Raw genomic sequence first — 18,104 nt, forward strand, 5'->3', positions numbered from 1 at the left:
AAAGTGAAAGGAGGATTTGGTCTTCATATAGCAGAAGAGAAAGCTCTCTGGAGTCTGCTCTCAGCTTCATGTCCACCTGGGCAAGTGACCTGGCTCCAGATCATCACCAGCAAGCCAAGAAATAATAATAGCTCCCTAACAGAGTCATCAGGAGAAGAGAAGCTCTTAGAACGGTATCTGCTCAGTCTCAGGGAGTGTGAGCGAGCATCATCATTACTGGGCTCATTGAATTTCGTGGGGTCCAAATGCAAACGGGTGCGCCCTTTTTCTTCACCTGGTACGCATGCATTTATAAAAATCAATGGAAGGCTACAGATAACACCTCAATGTTGCAATTAAGTCAGAAAAAGGAGTAGAGATTCTGAGCTGCTCAGAGATCCCTAGCCAAGGTCAAGGTTATAGAGTAATCAAGGAAAATAATCTGTCACCAAGTAGGGAAAGTGTAAGTATGGAGAATGATAGACTCGGGGCTGGGGTTGTGGCTCAGCGGTAGAGCACTCACCTAGCACATGTGAGGCCCTGGGTTCCATCCTCAGCACCACATAAAAATAAGTAAATAAAATAAAGGCATGGTGTCCACCAAAAAATATTTATATTTATATATATAAAAGAAGAATGATAGACTCCCAAGATCATAGTTAATCTTTATTCCAGGCTGTTTTTATAGAGTTGTTGTTAACTATAAAAACATTTAAACTCAGTTCTGAAGTGAATTGGCATAATCTTGAAATATCAACCAAGAAATATCATTTGGGGACCATGTATCTTAATAAAAATTTTAAAAAAAATTAGCAGGGTATGTAGGAATTTCAGTAACAGTAAAGATGTGAGCTCAAGGTGAAAAATAAGTAAGTTTTTAAATGGCACAGAAGTGTTTGGTCTTTAAAAGGACACTAGAATTGTCATAGTAATATCCCTTCTTTGTTAAGCCTTCCACCATCTCCAATTAAATTGAACTTGGTCAGGGTGAATAGGTTCATGTTTATATGAACTTGAATTTGGGGAGGATACCGTGACCCCAAAATATACCCTTTAATGTAGAGAAGCTGTTTTGTACCCAGCCACATTGAAGAGACCAGCAGGAGAAAGCTGGGTTAGCCGTACTTCATCAGATCCTGTTCAATAGTTTGTCTCCATCCTTTGAAGAAATTCTTCTTTGGGTTTGGGAAGTGATAGAAAACACCAGTGTCATATTTTGGCAGGGTCATCTTGGGGTTTTCAGGAAGCACTGAACTGGACAGCACTGCCCAGGGCAGTAGCTTTACGCCCCCCTCTGTGGCCCTCCAACCACAGCCTGGTGTGTGGGTGTCAGGTCGGTGCTGGAGCTCCAGCTAAACAGAGCAAGGCTGTCTCGTTGGAGCAGTATAGATCCTTGAGAAAATAAAACATAGCTGGAAAACTACCGGGAAGACAAATGATCTAATTTAACCCAAACCACTTTTTAAAATACAGACCAACAGAACAATAACAGTGGAAAATTACAGGAACCCAACTCTGGAGAAGATTGCAGTCCAAAATGGCTGACTCCCCACGTCCTGGGAAGAAGCTGTTTCTACAGGTGGCTGCAGTTAGATGTGGACTTCTGGATCTCCCACACTTCCACAAATGTAAATGCTCTGATGACCATGGGTGAGAGGAAGATTCTTAAACTGTATTTACCTTCTCCAGTGGTCGCTTGACTTCATGCCCTAACAGGTGTGACAGACAGATGGAAGCTGTGGACGGGGGAGTCATCTTTTATCAAAGGGATTAGAGGACAGTGTGGGCTATTTCCTGGCAGAACAAAATGATTGCTTCCAGGATGAGGCCAGCAAAGGAAATAGTCATCTTACTGAAAATCGTGAAAGGGAACTTTTAGTGTTTCCTATGCTAACCTGTTGGTATTTAGGAACCATACCAATTTCCAGCTGGATTCCTTGTTGTAGAAGAATGTGAAAAGCATTTCCATATGAGCCACATGATCATTTCCTCACATGACCATGAATGTCAGATACAGGATCAGGCCCCAGGCCCTTGGCATCTCCTCAGTGGCACAGCCATCCTGCTTGGTGGCCCTCACACATACCCACCTTTTCAGGATTTGGAGATCACCACCCTGGTATCATCAGTCAGTGGTCCACCCAGACCTCTGCTCTTGTTTATTTAGTCATCTGTGCTGGGGATGAAACTCGGGGCCTCACATGTGCCAGGTGAGTGGTCTACCCCTGAGCCACACCCACCCCACACTCAACCCTGGGCAGGGTGCTCTTGGATTTCCAGGGTCCCGTCAGAAAAGATTGTCTTGTCCTTCGAATCTAAACCAGATTTTTCTTTTTATAGTAGTTAACTTCTGCTACAAAGTTAGACTCCATAGAGAATGATTCGTCCTGTATCCCAACTGATGTCTAAAGAAAGGGGGAGAAATGGAGTTGTAAAATATCTTTACTTAAGCTTTATATTTAGGAGACTAACAGTGTGACCCTGGGTTGCATTCCGTTTTTGTTTGTGTCTGCCATTAAGCAGCCTACTGGGTACCCAGCTAGAAACAGCAGGGGAAGCCCCTGTCTTTCTATTGAGAAATTTCCAGAATTACAGGCACATGTACAGTGCTACTGCCATCACTTTGCATAATCTAAGTACACAGATTCTACCAAAAATCATTTGTTTGGTTTTTGAAAACTAAACCTTCAGTTGGAGGATTCTGTTTATGGATAACCCAATGTCAGTCATGGAGCAGGGAACATGTGCATTCGTTCATGTATTGAGTTCTAATCTTCATCCTGCTGAACAGATGCAGGAAAACTGGTGGCAAATCAACCCAGTCCCTGCCTCAAGGAATTAGCAGCCTGGAAAGTGGACAGACGACCACAGCTCACCCTGGTGCACACGGCAATGGGATCTGAGGTTTGGAGTTGAGATTAGTTTTCTTTTTGAGATTTTGAGATGGAAGAGATGTACGCAGTGAAACCTTGACAGGAAAGAGCCACCAACTCTAAAAGATCCAACAGGAGAGGGAGATGAAAGGTCAGTGGGACGTATGTGCTAAGCCCCAGATGGGTAGCCTACGCGCCCGCCTGGACAGACAGCCTCTCCACCATAACATGAAGGGTTTAGGATAGATAGGTTTTGTTGAGGTTGTTGTTGGTGGTTTCTTTTGTTCTAGGAGAAAGAATAATAAGAAACTGAGTCTACCTGATGAATTCCTTATTGCAGATGGTATAAGAGCTGAGGCTATCTGCTATGAGGGAATGGCATGACCTAGGGACACTGAGAGAAGGGAGTGGGGACGACCAGGGGCCAGCCAAGCAGCCATCTGCTCCACCGAGTCTGAGGCCGGGTGTGCGTAGTGGCATTGTGCCATGCAGTCACGCCAGCAGCTCCCAAAGCCCAAGTCTGCAAGGCGAGAGTGGAATGGGGGGAAATCAAACAAATCCCAGGTTAGCGATTCCCAGGTCCGCTGACGGTGAGTGTGGGTGTTGGAGAGGTGTGGCTAAGTGCTGACCATGAAATGTAGGCCAGAGTAATAGGGCAGGGACGACAGGAGGACCCAAGAGAGAAGGTGGAGGAGTAAAGAGTGTGGCAAGTTTAATGAACTTTACATCAAGGAGGTGGCAGAAGATTGCAGCCAGAGGGTTCAATTTTCATCGAAATTTGAGTGGTGGAACAACTCTAATCGAAGAAGTCAACAGTGTCACCTAAGAGAGGTGGCTAAAGCAGAGCAGAGCAGGACATTGGCGTGGAACCGACAGGCTATCAGCTGGGTTGACTGTCAGCTTTGAAACTCTCCCTACAGGGTGGAGGCACAAAGGCGGTGGTGAGCTGAGTGGCAGAATGCCCAGTGAAGGTCAGGGGACCCTACGTACGGGGCTTGCTTTCTCTATGTGAAGTTCTAGAGAGCATCTCCATGGGTAGTTGGAATTAGATGGGAATAAGGCTGGGCGGGGGGTGAGTCTCTAAGAAACAGGGAGTTTATGAAAGAGTGGAGAAGGAATGATTGGAAGCCCACACAGGGAACTAGAACTGTTCACCCCTAGAGAACAGGAGTCCAACGCAGCTGCGAGGCCCTTTCCCTCACCCTCTCCCCCTCTTTTGCTCAGCCCTGGTGAGCTCTTCAGACCCCTTCAGGAATTTCATCTGGTGGGTGGAGCAAAGGCTGTGCAGGGCCACTCTTGATGAGCATGACCCACGCAGACCTCAAGGATCCCACCTGGGTCTTATAACCACAATTGAAACCCCAGGGAGAACGGCAGCCCCAGGCTGTGGTCCAGACTAGCATGCTCCTTTGTTATTGTGGCCATGGTGACCGCGCATTGGCTCAAATTTTGTACCCAGTTCACAAAAGTTACCCGTCTACACATCAGCACCTCGCAGTCTTCCCGTGTGCACCAGACCTGCTCTGGGAGGAGCCTCCACCTGGCCCTGGCCCCAGAAGTACAACAACCTTCTTTCCCACTTGAAGAGATGTTTGCACTGACATTGGCCTAAAATGACTGGCAGGAGCCGGTGACTTGTCCCAAAGAATCTCAGTCTGTAGTATAAAGATTTCGCCCGTCTCCAGATTCCAAATTTAAAATGTCAGGAACTCTTTCCTGTTCTAGACAACTCATACCAGGGAGATCAGTTCGTACCTGTGGGATTTGGTGGCCATTTCCCTGAAGGGTGGAGCTTTCACTTTTTAATATCCTGTGGTTTTGCAATCTTACTGTGGGGGAAAAGATCAGGCAACAGAACACCGAGGACCTGGCAGATAAGATATGAAGGAATATGTGACCCCCTCGGAGCTTCCTAGAGGCACCTGTGTTTTACAGCCAAACGTTCCCCCATCCTGCACACCCAGGGCTTGGGGGTCTGAAGTGTCAGGAAGGGCCCAGGATGTACCTTGTGGGATCAGAACCCGGCCGTTTCATATTTAGGATTTTGGAGTACTGGTAGATCTGGCCCTAATCTGGAGTCACATGTCTTTACTTTGTAAAAGCCCAAGGACATTTAGGAACTTGCCCTGAAACAGCAAGTGAACTTCTGTGTTTATGAATGTCTCGGGCTGCAACTCTGCCTCAAGGGCTCATTCATTCCAAAGGCATCCCAGACCCTTTTGAGCTCAATTTCAAGACCATGGCTAGTCCTGGCTACCAGCCACAGCGCCTGTTCTTCCTAATCTGGCTAGAGATGCGGCTGTGCTGGGGTGGCCCTTGACCACCAATGACAGCCCGTCACACCGCCTCACACAGAACCCTTACGCATGCTTGACATTCCCAGAGAGCATCGGGGCTGAGTCTTAGGTTGTTTCTCTCTCCCTCTGTATCCTTTTCAGATGACTTCACTTAGTTCTCTGGCTTTAAATACCATCTGTATTACACCCTGTGCTCCAAACCCACACAGCCAGCTCTCCTACTTGACTTCTCTATATTTGAATTCTAATGAGCATCTCAAAGGTAGAATCGGCCTCCCAGTGGCACCCTGGCCTTTTCTCACCCCCACCCCCCACACCCATCTCCCCTTCTCAGTAAGGAGCTGCACCACTGGTCCAAGCTAAAAAAATTCACTCAAGCTAAAAAAATTCAACATGCACCCACAATCTCTCCCTGGTCCTCGTGCCCACCACACAGCCCATCTCCACATCTGATTACTTTCCAAACCTCTCCCATGAGTCTACTTCTCTCATCTCTGCTCTACCTTACCCAAGTCTCCTCCTCCTCTGGCCTAAAGTCCTACAGAGCTCTCAACTGCCACCCTCTGCCCTTGCCTCTCCAGACCACTCTTGTCACTGCAGCTGGCAAGTGCCTCTATCCTGCTTCTGCCCACAGCCTTTTATGAATCCTCACCTGACCCATTTCTCACCTGACCTGGAATGATCTCAACATCATCTGCTTTTCCAAACTCGCCTTCTCCCCCCTCACTTCTCTCTCTGGCCTCTTTCTGTTCCTCCAACACCAAACCTCCTGCAGGTCTCTGCTCTCCTCCAGCCCCTCACCCGACTGGCTCATTCTTTGTCTTTGGATCTCAGCTTGAATATCACCTCTATAGAGGGGTGGCCCTATCTATGTTAGTAAGCTCACCAAGGAATATCCAGCTCATTGGCATATTTATTTTGGTTTTCCAGAACACATCACAGTAAATGATTATACTGCTTGTATGCATGTTATTGTATCCTTTCAAATATTTATGGATCATGGGATGTCCTGTCATATGATAGGTCTGGGATATTGTGAGATCACAGCTCTCAGCTCCCTGGAGCCAACATTCAGGTAGAGGAGATGGACACCAAGACAAATGACAGATAAACACATGATAAGTCAGGCAGTGAACAGGCTGTGAAGAAAGGCAGAGTGAGTAACAGAGACAAAAGATGCAGACAGTAGGTACCTGAAGGGCAGGTAGGACCCGATGACTGTGAGAAACCATCTCAATAAATGGGTGGTGGATGGTTGACTTGGAAAGTGGTTTTGAAGAAACATGAACTGTTTTAAGGAAATTAATTTTGATCTTATCTCACATCCTAAGTTCACTGAAATTAAAAGTTAGATGTGCAAGGCCAGGCACAGTGGTGCACGCCTGTTATCCCTGAAACTCAGGAGGCTTCGGCAGGAAGATTGAAAGGTTGAGGCCCTCAGCAAATCAGCAAGACTTCGTCTCAAAATTGAGGGGAGGGGGCATCGGGATGGGACAGAGATGGACATCATTACCCTGGGTTCATGTGTGACTGCACTTATGGTGCAACACTACATCATGTACAACCAGAGAAATGAAAAGTTCTGCGGCAGTTGTATACGATGAATCAAAATGCATCCTGCTGTCACATATACCTAATTAGAATAAATTAATTAATTAAAAATGAATAAATAAATAAGTAATGTTCTCTATTGGGGTGTGGCTCAGTGGCTAGGTGCCCCTGAGTTTAATACCAAAAAAATAATAAGAAGTGAAGGGTGCAAATGAAGCCATAAACTAGAGTGAAACTATTTTAGATATGGATGGATAAGAACTACAAAGGCTAAAAATATGGAAACTTACTTTATAAAGTGATGAGAGACTCCATATTATTATCCCTGGTATCAAAATAAAATCACGACATTATAGGTGAACAAATTGGGGGAAATGCTTGCTTTATAAGTGGGAATTTAAAAGGGCTAATAACATTAATGTATTACTTGTCCTCAATTCTGAAATTTTTTTCTTGCATTTTAATATTTCTTGAAATCAGAAGCAGTTTTTCAAATTATGTACACATTTAATGTGATCATAAAAAAATTAAATCAGTGGTATATCTTCTGAGCAATACCATCTCATAATAAAAGGTGATTTTTTTTTAAAGTTTAAAAAATTAGTATGAACGTTTACATTCTTGGTAGATAACAGCCGATTCATTTGTTTATTCAGTAGATCAATTGGAGGGCTTACCAAGCCCTTCACTTAGAGTGATGAAGAAAATAGACAAAAGTCCCTGCTTTCAGATGTCTGGTCTAGGCCAGTCACTGCTTGGTGCCTACACCACCTGCCTATATCCCATTTAAGATCAGCAGGGTTATTTCAGGGAGAGGAAGTTCCTTGACCACTCAGCAGTTAAGCGATGGAAGCAGATTCCAGCTCAAGCCTGCATGCCTCTGAACCCTGTGCTCTTTCCTCAAATTGCCATAATTGTTGAGCTAAATGAAACTTTCTCACTTGGCTTGCAGGCTGAGCTATCATTACCTGTGCCCTCCCTCCTCCTTGCACCCTTCAGCCCTAGGTTTAGGACTTAAATCAAGGAACTGTTGGTGGAAATAGAAAGCATCGTAACAGAGGCCCCAGCCAGGGCTGATTTTTTTTTTTCTTTTTAAAGCAAAACATGAAGTTTTGCCAAGAAGACACGTAAACAATCTAGTCCTACATTATTTAGGAGCACTACTAGGTGCGATTGAAACTTGTGTTGAATAATATATATTGTTTAAATTTTAACATACATTTGAGAGGTAAAAACAAGTAAACAATCCACAATCACAGATTTGGGGAAAGATGGGAAAGACAAAGACACAACTAGACAGAGTTCTCCAGCCTGTGAGACAAGTAATTAGAAGTTGTCCTAAATAGAGTTCTCCAAAAGCAAAATCGGTATGTGTGGCCTCTTGTGCATTGTGATTTAATGAGCAAGTGCTTTGAGGGGGACGAGAAGCCATCAGAATGGGAAGCTGGAGAGAAGTTAAGCAAAGATTAGTCTCCACTGGAGACTGCTTCCCATGTCACATGGGAACGCCAGGTTGTGAACCCAACCAGAGTGGCTTCCATGGAGGCAGGGAGCTCATCTTCTAAACCCTGTGACATTCCCTTCCTGCTGTCAGGGGGTCCAGTGGGGATCAGGTGTGTTTAACCCACACAAAGGGGCTGGGTACTTCTTCCTGAGAAGGAAGCATCTGTGAACCACAACTCCCAGCAGCTGGTGATGGGTGCACCACCCGGTATTGGGTATCTGGGCAGGGTGTCAATAGCATCCACTACCAAGTCCAAAAGGAATTAATTTGGTAGATGATCAAGCGGTAAGTGTTGACACATAGCAGGAGCCCTCTGAGTAGATGTGCCTGTTGAACACAGAATTTATTGTCAGGGAATTTCTTGCTTTTATGTTGCTCTAGGGTGTTAAGAGATTTAATCAACTGTGATAGAAGGGAAAATTTGTTTCTAAGAGAGGCATCACAGCAGGGGTGCTCTGCAGAGGCTAAAAAGGTGCTCATGAAAGTTTTTAGGCTATTACTAGAAAAGGAGAAAGAGAATTAGAGACATAATTGGAAACAATTATCAGGAACTAGCTTATGTAATGCCAGCTTAATCGAGAGGATGACAATGACTTCCTACTGCTAGGGTACATTTTTGCTCTACTCTTTTCCAAAACCATTTTTACATTTTGGTATTTTCCTGTGACTATTTTTCCCTAATAAGCTTTGCAAAGACCGTCAGCTCCGTAAGTGTTCAAGGTATCAGTCAGCCGTGTCTCCTGGGAAAGTGAATGGAACACAGAACAGGCAGAGACTGAGCCCTTGAGTTTTGCTGGCTCACTCCACCTGTGCTTGTGCTCAGTGTCTGCTGGAGTATAGTGAATGAAGACCAAAACCTAGATCAGCCTTTGACGTTGAGGAATGCTTTCAGAGTACATGAAATACCTCCTTTTATAGATCCTGAGTACCCCCCACCACCACCACACACGCATTTTAGTATCTCTGCAATCTGGATGCATCTTACAGTTGGGAGCCTTTTTTCTTTCTTGGTGGTATACAAATTAGTTAGGTACCTTATGATTTTTAGTGTCTTAGAATCAATGAAACACAATGGATTGCATTTATTTTTAATATATATGCAATATAGTATGATTCTTAATATAGTATGATTCTTAATCATACTATATTAAGTATGATTAAGAATCATACTATATTAATATAGTATGATTCTTAAATATTATGATATTTAAGAATCATACTATAATATAGTATGATTCTTAATATATGTGCATTTGAAGATAGTATAGTATGATTCTTAAATATTATGTGCATTTGAAGATTTGTTCTTGAATTCTTTGTTGTATTCAGCCATCACTCCTTCAAGCTCCCATTGGCTCACTTAGTGTTGTGCAAATAAACTTTAGCAAGTAAGAATAGCAAGATAGCATTTGTACTGTCCCATAACAATACGTTCACAGGGGAAATTATGAACTGCTATCTACTTAATACAAATAGGAAGCAGACAGGAAAAAAATGCATTTCTTTCATTTCTTCTACTTTGAGTTTGAATATGGGATTTATGAATGTCATTGTGTCTTCTCTGGAAGAATGAAAATGGTGGGCAAAGACTTGAGCATATCATTGATGATAGACATGTATCATCCTATTTGTTAAAATCCACAGAATGTACAATACTGTGAGTGAGGCCTGATGTAAACTATGAACTTTGAGTGATAATGATGTGTCAAGGGTTCATCAATTGTAAAAACCCAGCACTTGGGTGTGGGATAGCAAAAGTGGGGAGGCGATCTGGGGTTAGAAGGTAAATGGGAACTCTATAATTTCCACCCAGTTTTACCATGAATATAAAACTTCTCTTAAAAATAAAGTCTGTTTTAAAAAATACGTACTTGACTGGAAGCTAACTTTTCTGCTCAGTCGCATGGTCCTAAGGACAGAGGTGATGTTCTAGAGGGGTTTTAGGCATCAAGTTCGGTCCGCCTGGACCCCTGTTCCCAACATCATCCGAGTTATCTATTTATCTGCTAGGTGGGTGGGTTAGTTTCCAAAGGGGATCTGGACCATCAAGTGGTTAGAACATTCAATGACCGCATCTTCCTGAGTGGTCATCGCATTTCATCTAAAACGGGTTCTTTTTATACTTATTTGTCTGCACAGAGCCCAGAAATGCATTTCAAGTTAAAGCACAGCAAGAACCAGATGAGTCCATATAATGATTTTTTCATAGCATAGAGCATATTCTGCTAGGAAGGCCACTTTCACAGCATATAAGTTGACTCAAGCGCACTCGAACATGCACACGCCTGCCTTCTTTAAGAAAAAGTCATTACCTGCCCCACATAAACAGGTTGGTTCACTTCCAGAATGCCTGTGGCTGTTATTTACATTCAGCTTACCAATAAAATTCAACATGTTATGGTTTTTTTTTTAATTAGTTTTTTACCAAAATTTTATAGAATTATTTTCTAATTTAACAAAATACTTACTGGGTTTTTTTTCCTATTTCTTTAACCCCAATAAACAAGTATCTCCCCCACAAAAAGATTCTCAAACTGAAGCCAATCTGGATGAAAATGAAGACCAATAACCTTTATCAAATTACAGTGAGATTTACCCTAGAAGCTGCTTAGCGTTTCTATAGGAACACGGTCTACGGAGTGTTGTTTTGGAGTGTGATTCCCCAGAGATGAGACTCCATTTCTAATTTTTTTTTTTTTTCACCTTCTCAGGCCTTGAACCGGGGCATTGCTGCTGTCAAGGAAGATGCCGTCGAAATGCTGGCCAGCTACGGGCTGGCCTACTCCCTGATGAAGTTCTTCACAGGCCCCATGAGTGACTTTAAAAACGTGGGCCTGGTGTTTGTGAACAGCAAGCGAGACAGGACCAAAGCCGTCCTGTGTATGGTGGTGGCCGGCGCCGTGGCCGCCGTCTTTCACACCCTGATCGGTAAGGCTCTGACCGAGACAGGCACCTAGCCTTGGTCATTTCTTACTCCTCTTCCTGGATTATATATATATATCCTGAAATGAATGATTTCTTCAGCAATTATCAAATATTTCTCTTGAAATTCTCAGGGGATGAAAAGATAAGAGTCTGTATTTCCAGCTCAAGAAAATAACTTTTTTTTTTCCCCCTAGAAAGCTATAGTTTTGTGTCCCTGACTCTCAAAGTCAGAGATGAAGATGTCATCAATAGGTGATTGTACCTAGTAAGGTGCACAAAATCCCTGGGCTTTTGTTAGAGATGTGTGTGTGTGTGTAATCGTACCAACTTAATCTTGAACGTAAAAGTGGAATGGTGTTATTCAATATTAATACTTATCAGTAGTGACAACAAATGACAGATTGTTTCATTTATTATAATTAGTTCATCTTAGGACTCTTTTATGCTGTTTTAGTCAAAGATGAGACTAAAGCCTAACATTCTTTCCATGAAATAAGAAAATTGGATCATACTTAACAGTTTCACCAAGACAGGGAAAAACTCATCCCTTTTCATTCCATTGCCTTCTTGGTCATAGAACCCCAAGATTGTGATTTCAGCCTTGCTCCCTGGGCATAGCATTTGTTGAAGCTAGTCACATAAACTGGTTTCATAAACCCATTGAGTACCTTTAAAATGTAGCTGGTCGTATGAGAAGCATGGATTTGGATGGTGAATAGGGAGGCTGGGAGGTTAACCCAGACTACTTACAGTGTATTTGCAGGAGCTAATGTTTGCTCACTTAATTGTGAATCTCAAAGTAAATAGGTTAAGCCATTTGTGGTTTTCCTTTTTAATATGGCATAGAATTCTATTCCAAGGGCAGTGTGGAGGAAAGTGAGTCTGCTGATGGGCCCCTTACCTAGCCAGCGTTGATACGGATCTCTTCATCTGGGCTCAGAGCCTCCAGGTGTGGGCAGGTGGGGTATGTCTCCCTTCTTTTCTCAGTTTTTGCCCTAACTGCTAACCATGAGTATTTGAAGAAAATTTCTGTGCTAGATTTGATCTGGGCCATTTTCAAAGATGGTATATGTATTGAGAAAACTCCATACATTTTTAAAATAAGGGGCTTATCTAAATAAGTAATTTAGTTCCCATTTTACTTCCATCTCTAAATAAACCCATCCATTCCCTATTTTAGGTTTGGTTGAATGAGTCTTTGGGAGAAATAGCAAATTACTAGCTGTCAATAACTGGGGAAGAAAAAAGCTGAGCATACTGTGTTATTGAAACCGGTTGAGGAAATTGTAGTCATTGAAATAAAAGTCAACATCACTTTCCAACTCGAATCTAAGTTTTTCACTTTTAAAGTTGGATCGTAAAGTACTAAATTTAAACCAAAAGGGTTCTACATTCCAGTTATATTTAATAATCATTTTTATCACATTTTTTTTACAGATAAAACTTTTATTCCTTGCATCAAACAGACGATTTCTTGAGTTATGAAAAAGTACATATCGGTTTCTTTTCAACTCCTACAGCTTAAATTTTAAGGAGCTTCTCTCTCCTAATTCACCAGCCTCATTTCAGTTTTCCAACCAATTATTCAGTTGCTCTTGTTTTCCTATCTTTGCTCATCTTCCTCCTGCTTCCTTTTTTAATGGTCTGTAAGATCTGGCCCATTCTTTGTTTTCCATAGGCAGGACCACAGATCCCTGATGGGACATTGCTCTTTCTCCATCCCCCACCTTTTTCTTTTACCATTCCCTATATCAGTGAAGTGTCAGTTTCTACTTTATGTGCCACCTACTGTAAGTCACTTAGTCCAATTTTTACTTCTTAGTACTACTGTGAACAGCTGCTTACATTTCTTCTTGACAGTCAGCTCTTATGACGGGGGAATATTGACCTAGATAAAACAAAAACACATGTACTCCAAACACGTGTGGCTTGAGAAGCATCATCTCAGGCTGTCTTCCTAGTCCCCTCCGCCTGGATTCATAGTGAAATGAGCATTTGTTCTCTGCATGAACAGTCCCTGAATGGGACCTGCAGTTAGCAAAAAGTCACATGTTACAGATTCATCATGTTGGATTCACAGAGTGGAAATATGCATTGGAAAGATCTAGCTTTAAACTTAATTTTTCTATTATTTTTTTAAGACAAAACTAGTCTGATTGTCTTAGACACTTCTTGAGAAGCTATTTCCCTGTCTCTTTAATGACTTTATCTCCTTTTCTAAAGTTCTTCTAATCTGTCAGTGGCACATATGTATGGACACTTAAGGGAACAAAGAGGGGGGAGGTTCTCTTGGGGCTGGGGCTCAAGGCCTTGTAGATTAGCTCTGAGAGGATGAGTTGGATTTCAGCACAATCCTTTCTAATTTTTTCCTTATCTTTGATGCAAAATGGAGTCATGAATTTGACCCTATACTCAAAATTAATGTTTTGCTACATCCACATGAAATTCCCAGTGATCACCCTTTCTGTCTATTTCTCGTCAGTTTCTGTCTAGAGTCAAACTTGGTTCAGATTTGGTTCAAGATGATTTATGGCCATTTGCATTTTTTTCAGTTTAATCTTCTTTCTTTTTTGTTTTGCTTTTTTACTTTACCCTTTATTTTCACCCTTTAGGTATTAGTTGCTTTCCCCAGCATAATGCCTCCTGACTTTTGATGAATATTTCTCTTCTTAGATGTTCTCAAACTGGTAAATTCATCCATTTCTCCATATGATGCTGTTAAATATCACCTGAGCCATTTTAACTACAAAGATGACATCATTAGTATTGCTAGAGCTCATCAGCCGACTCCGAACGTTAGGGGTTGTATTTCAGAAATTACCCACCCCTGAGTACAGAAGAGTAAGAGAGGGATTGCCCTTTGATCCAGTCCTCCGCTGTCCTGTACAGTGGCTCAACCACACATAGTTGTGCATATCATTCCAGAGCCTATTGATCAAAAGTTGGGACTAGAAGTGAAATGGGAACAAAAGATATGGTGGCCAGACATACCCTTTCCCCGAGTAGATGTGGCTGGTGGGATGTGGGTGTGATTTCTGAACACTGACAAATGCCGTCTTCACCCAGTGAGAACTTTGAGAAAAAGCAGAAGTAAATGAAAGCCAAGGTCTGGGAGTTAAAATGCTCTCCTGGACCTGAGAGAGCAGGGTGACTCGGGGAGTGGGAAAACAGAGGGAGCTCTGGTGAGAAAATGATGGGAAGGCAGGCAGTAGCCAGGCACTCATGACTCAGAGGGAAGTAACACAAGAGAGAGTGCAGGGCCGTGTGCTCAGGCAGGAGACCGTAACCAGGTAAAGGAGACGTGGAAACTGAACTAGGAAAGGCTCTGCTGACTCCATGGAAAGCCAAAGGAGGGGCAGAGGGAGGTGCAGTATAGAGAGGAAGCCCATCAGGAGGGTATTATGGTGCAACTGTGGGCTTTGTTTCTTTGGTTTTTTGATTGTTTGTTTGTTTAACATTTTTTTAGTTGGAGATGGACACATTACCCTTATTTTATTTATTTATATGTGGTGCTGAGGATTGAACCCAGGGCCTCGCACATGTTAGGCAAGCACTCTACCACTGAGCGGCAACCCAGCCCTCAGTATCTTCTTAAGTGCATCTTTATAACTTCCTGGTCTCTTTGTAGAAAGAATTAGAATATCTGTAATTCTGCTCATCTCCATGGCTGTGGACTAGTGCCCTGGTTAGGTTCTCTGTGATCTCTCTCAAGGACTGTTTGTTCCTGTGATTCTTCCAGGCATCTGAAAAATCCTCGTTCCAAGTGTGATCTTCTCTAGCTTAGATTTTCCCCAGCCTGGAGGAACGTGAGCACTTAGTACCCCGGTATTTACTAATAATCTACCCGCCCCTGGGGGATCTTCTTCACTTAGACGCAATTTCTAATGTGACCATCCCTAGCAGATGTAGCTCCTCCCTTTCACAGAGACGTCCTCTGTGTTCATCAGCTAATGGGTCACGGAAGAACAAGTGAAGGTCAGGTCAAAGGGCACTAAAAGCTTCTCTGTAGTGTCATCCGTTATTAATTGTGTTTGCCCAATAGAGGAAAGGACCTTTGCCGGGCCCTTTTCATTACATTTGCTGTAGTTAAGGAATTCTTTTTTGTTGTGTTTCATTTTTTTTTTTCTGATTACTTTTCTTTCTGGACCCCACAGATAAGCATAGCCCTCTCCCATCTTGGAGGCATTGGCACATATGTGTGGGTTTCCCCAGACAGGGAGCAGATTCCGCCGGCCACACAGCTGTCCCCAGGAATGCCTGTAGAGCTTACAAGGGAAGAGGGCTGCACTCGGCAGCACCTGCCACCACAGGGTGTGCTGTGGGACAAAGAGCAGACACTGAGGCTGTGCTGAGTTTGACAGACCGGAAGTCTAGGAGAGTCACTAGCCCCAGAGCTCTTGTCCATTCTGTGCACACCCATAGCCTGGCTCTGGCCACCAGATAGCAGGGGCCTTGGGAGTGTTTCTTGCCTGTTGGGCGCCTCCAGTTAGTGTTCATGGATCATCCATGAGACTCCATTTATAACGACTGCAGAGCACAGGGTGTGCCACCCACGCACTGTGATTCAGGACACTGGTCACAGTGCAGGTGATAGAGACCCTCTTTCTCACTCTGGTGAGTCTGTGGAAGAGGAGCTGGATGAACCTGCATTTGTTTCATTTGGGTCCACAATCATTCTACCTGTAAGGAAATGACTATTTCCTGACCGCCTCCGTCACAGAGCTACAGGAACCAGGGCTGTGGATTTCAGACCTCGTTACACTTCTTTATTCTCAACAGTGACCTCCCGGGCCTTGCCCACGTTCTGAAGCAGCCTGGGCAGTCAGCAGGACTCTGGCAGCCACACACGTAGGCTCCCACACAGGGCAGTGGAAGTCATCGCCACCCTGGCTCCGTCTGCCAGTCTTCTCTTTTTGAACTTTTTCCTTGTTCATGTGTTATAAACAAGTCCTGTAAAGGCCAAATGGGTCCAGTTTGACAGAATTGAAAAACAGGTGCTAGGGATGACCAGTTTCAGTAGAAGATCACAATTTGTTGTTATCTTAAAAACCTTCCCCCTACTCAAAGGCTATAAGCACAGGTATTTATTTTTGCTCACCAGACCATGGGTAGGCTGGGTGGTTCTTTTGGGCTTGGCTGGGCTGCTGCCTTTGTGGTCAGCTGAGGATCAGGAGGTGGCTGAGCTGATCTTGTGGGGGGCCTTCTGGGTGTGGTCAGCTGGTTGCAAGCTGGCCCAGGTGACCTCTGCTGCACAGCTGAGCTTTCTTGCACACCAGTGTCTCGTGGTCCAGTGGCACAGCCTGGACTTTTGGAGATGCCATGTCTGGACTCTAAGCAGGGAATAGAGGCTCACGAGGTGTCCTGAAGCCAAGAAGCAGGCAGCACTCCATCACCCCCAGTGCATACCACCCACCCGAGCACAGGACAGGCCAGCCCAGGTCCAGGGTGGGGACATAAATTCCAGCTTTTGACAGGAGTTGAAAAATCACAAAGGTGGAGATATAGGAGAAGAAAAGAATTGGGGACATTTTTATAGTCAGTCCTTTTGGGGATGATGGATTTGTACATTCATTCAATTAACATTTATCAAACACCTACTATGTGTTTGATAAAAACTGAGCTAAATCCCGGGTGTTCAGGCATGAATAAGACATGTTCTCTAGAGAGAAGCAGTTATCAATGATAGAATATGACCCCGCTCTATCAAGTCTTAATACTAATGAGGTAGGATTTTTGTTCTTGTGGTAAAATTCCACATTCACTTTACTTCTATCAGGCATGAGTTTATAGCATCACTCCCAGGCCTGGACCACGTTCACATCTCCCATCCCCAGGTTTTCCTGGTACAGATTCTAGTTGAGTTCCATGTCAACGTCCCACGTAGGAAATCATCACCTTCACAGCTGGGCTAGTCAGCCCAGTACCTGATACTACCAGTCATTCAACATGTATTCGCAAAGTGATTTAAATACGGCTATTGCCCATATAAATACACTCACTTTGAAAATGATACTTTAGAAACCTGGGGGTAAAGTTGCCTGTTCCCATGAACAGCCTCGGGGGGGTCCGTAAACAGTACTGGTGAGACTTTTAAGCATTGACAACTTGGGAAATTTGAGTTTGAAGAAGGGCGGTCAATCCTGTGTGTTGGAAATGCACATATTATCCTGTTTCTGCAATGAGGGGGAGGACCTTTTCTCAGTCCCTTTGGGAAAATACATGTAGATAGACCCTTGTCACCGGTGTTCGTATTTTGTGGTTTACAAAAGTGCTAGTAACCACTGGATGAGCCAGTTTGGAAACCACTGCTTCCAGAAAGGGCTGTCATCCTGGTTGGCTGAGGTCAGAAGAGCTGTAGACTTGAAGGGCCCTTCTGTCTCTCCTTGTTTGGGCAGGGTCGAAGCCATCTCCCTATAAACAGGTCAAGTCACCGTCCTCTTGGGGTTACAGCATCGTAAAACCTGCTTACCTGTGTTCAGAACCCTCATTTAATTTTGTTTTATAACTTTCTGCCCTTCATGAGGAACACACAAGTCGTTTCAGGACACGGCAGGGCAGCCATGGAAGTTGAAGGTCACTTAGTTTTGCTAAGGCAGCTGGCCTGGTAACTATGGAGTCCACGCAGAGCACTGCAAGCAGATCACCCCAGCCAACTGCTCTCACTGGAAATAGCCAGGGGCTGGCACTGCAAGGAGGGATTGGAGGGGCAGAAGAGACATGAAAACAGGTGCTGGGATTTTACACTCACAGCTCCCAGGGTGGAAACAGCCAAAGCAGGGGACCACGGGGCTGGGGCAAGGCTGAGAAGAAGTCGTCTTCTACTGTGAAAAGGAGGATAAGCTTCTGTCTTTGGCCTCCAGATTTCTCCCATGTAACCAAAAGAGACCAAAATGGAAAGAAGCAAAAGCAACCTGGAGCCCATAAGTGCCACCGTGCTGGAACCTGGGGTGGGGAGAAGCCTGCATGCAGGCCTTG

General features: G+C 43.9%; 1 protein-coding gene across 1 annotated transcript in view; it reads left to right on the top strand.

Annotated features, from left to right (window-relative positions):
- Nucleotides 1-18,104, top strand: part of Ankh (ANKH inorganic pyrophosphate transport regulator) — a 133,093-nt gene that overhangs the window by 66,692 nt on the left and 48,297 nt on the right. Inside the window, exon 2 of the mRNA XM_005336751.4 lies at nucleotides 10,916-11,132. Within this exon, the coding sequence (XP_005336808.1) occupies nucleotides 10,916-11,132 (217 nt within the window). The remainder of the gene's footprint in view (nucleotides 1-10,915; nucleotides 11,133-18,104) is intronic.

The sequence above is a fragment of the Ictidomys tridecemlineatus genome, chromosome 1 (genome assembly GCF_052094955.1).
Source record: "Ictidomys tridecemlineatus isolate mIctTri1 chromosome 1, mIctTri1.hap1, whole genome shotgun sequence".
Lineage (NCBI taxonomy): Eukaryota > Metazoa > Chordata > Mammalia > Rodentia > Sciuridae > Ictidomys > Ictidomys tridecemlineatus.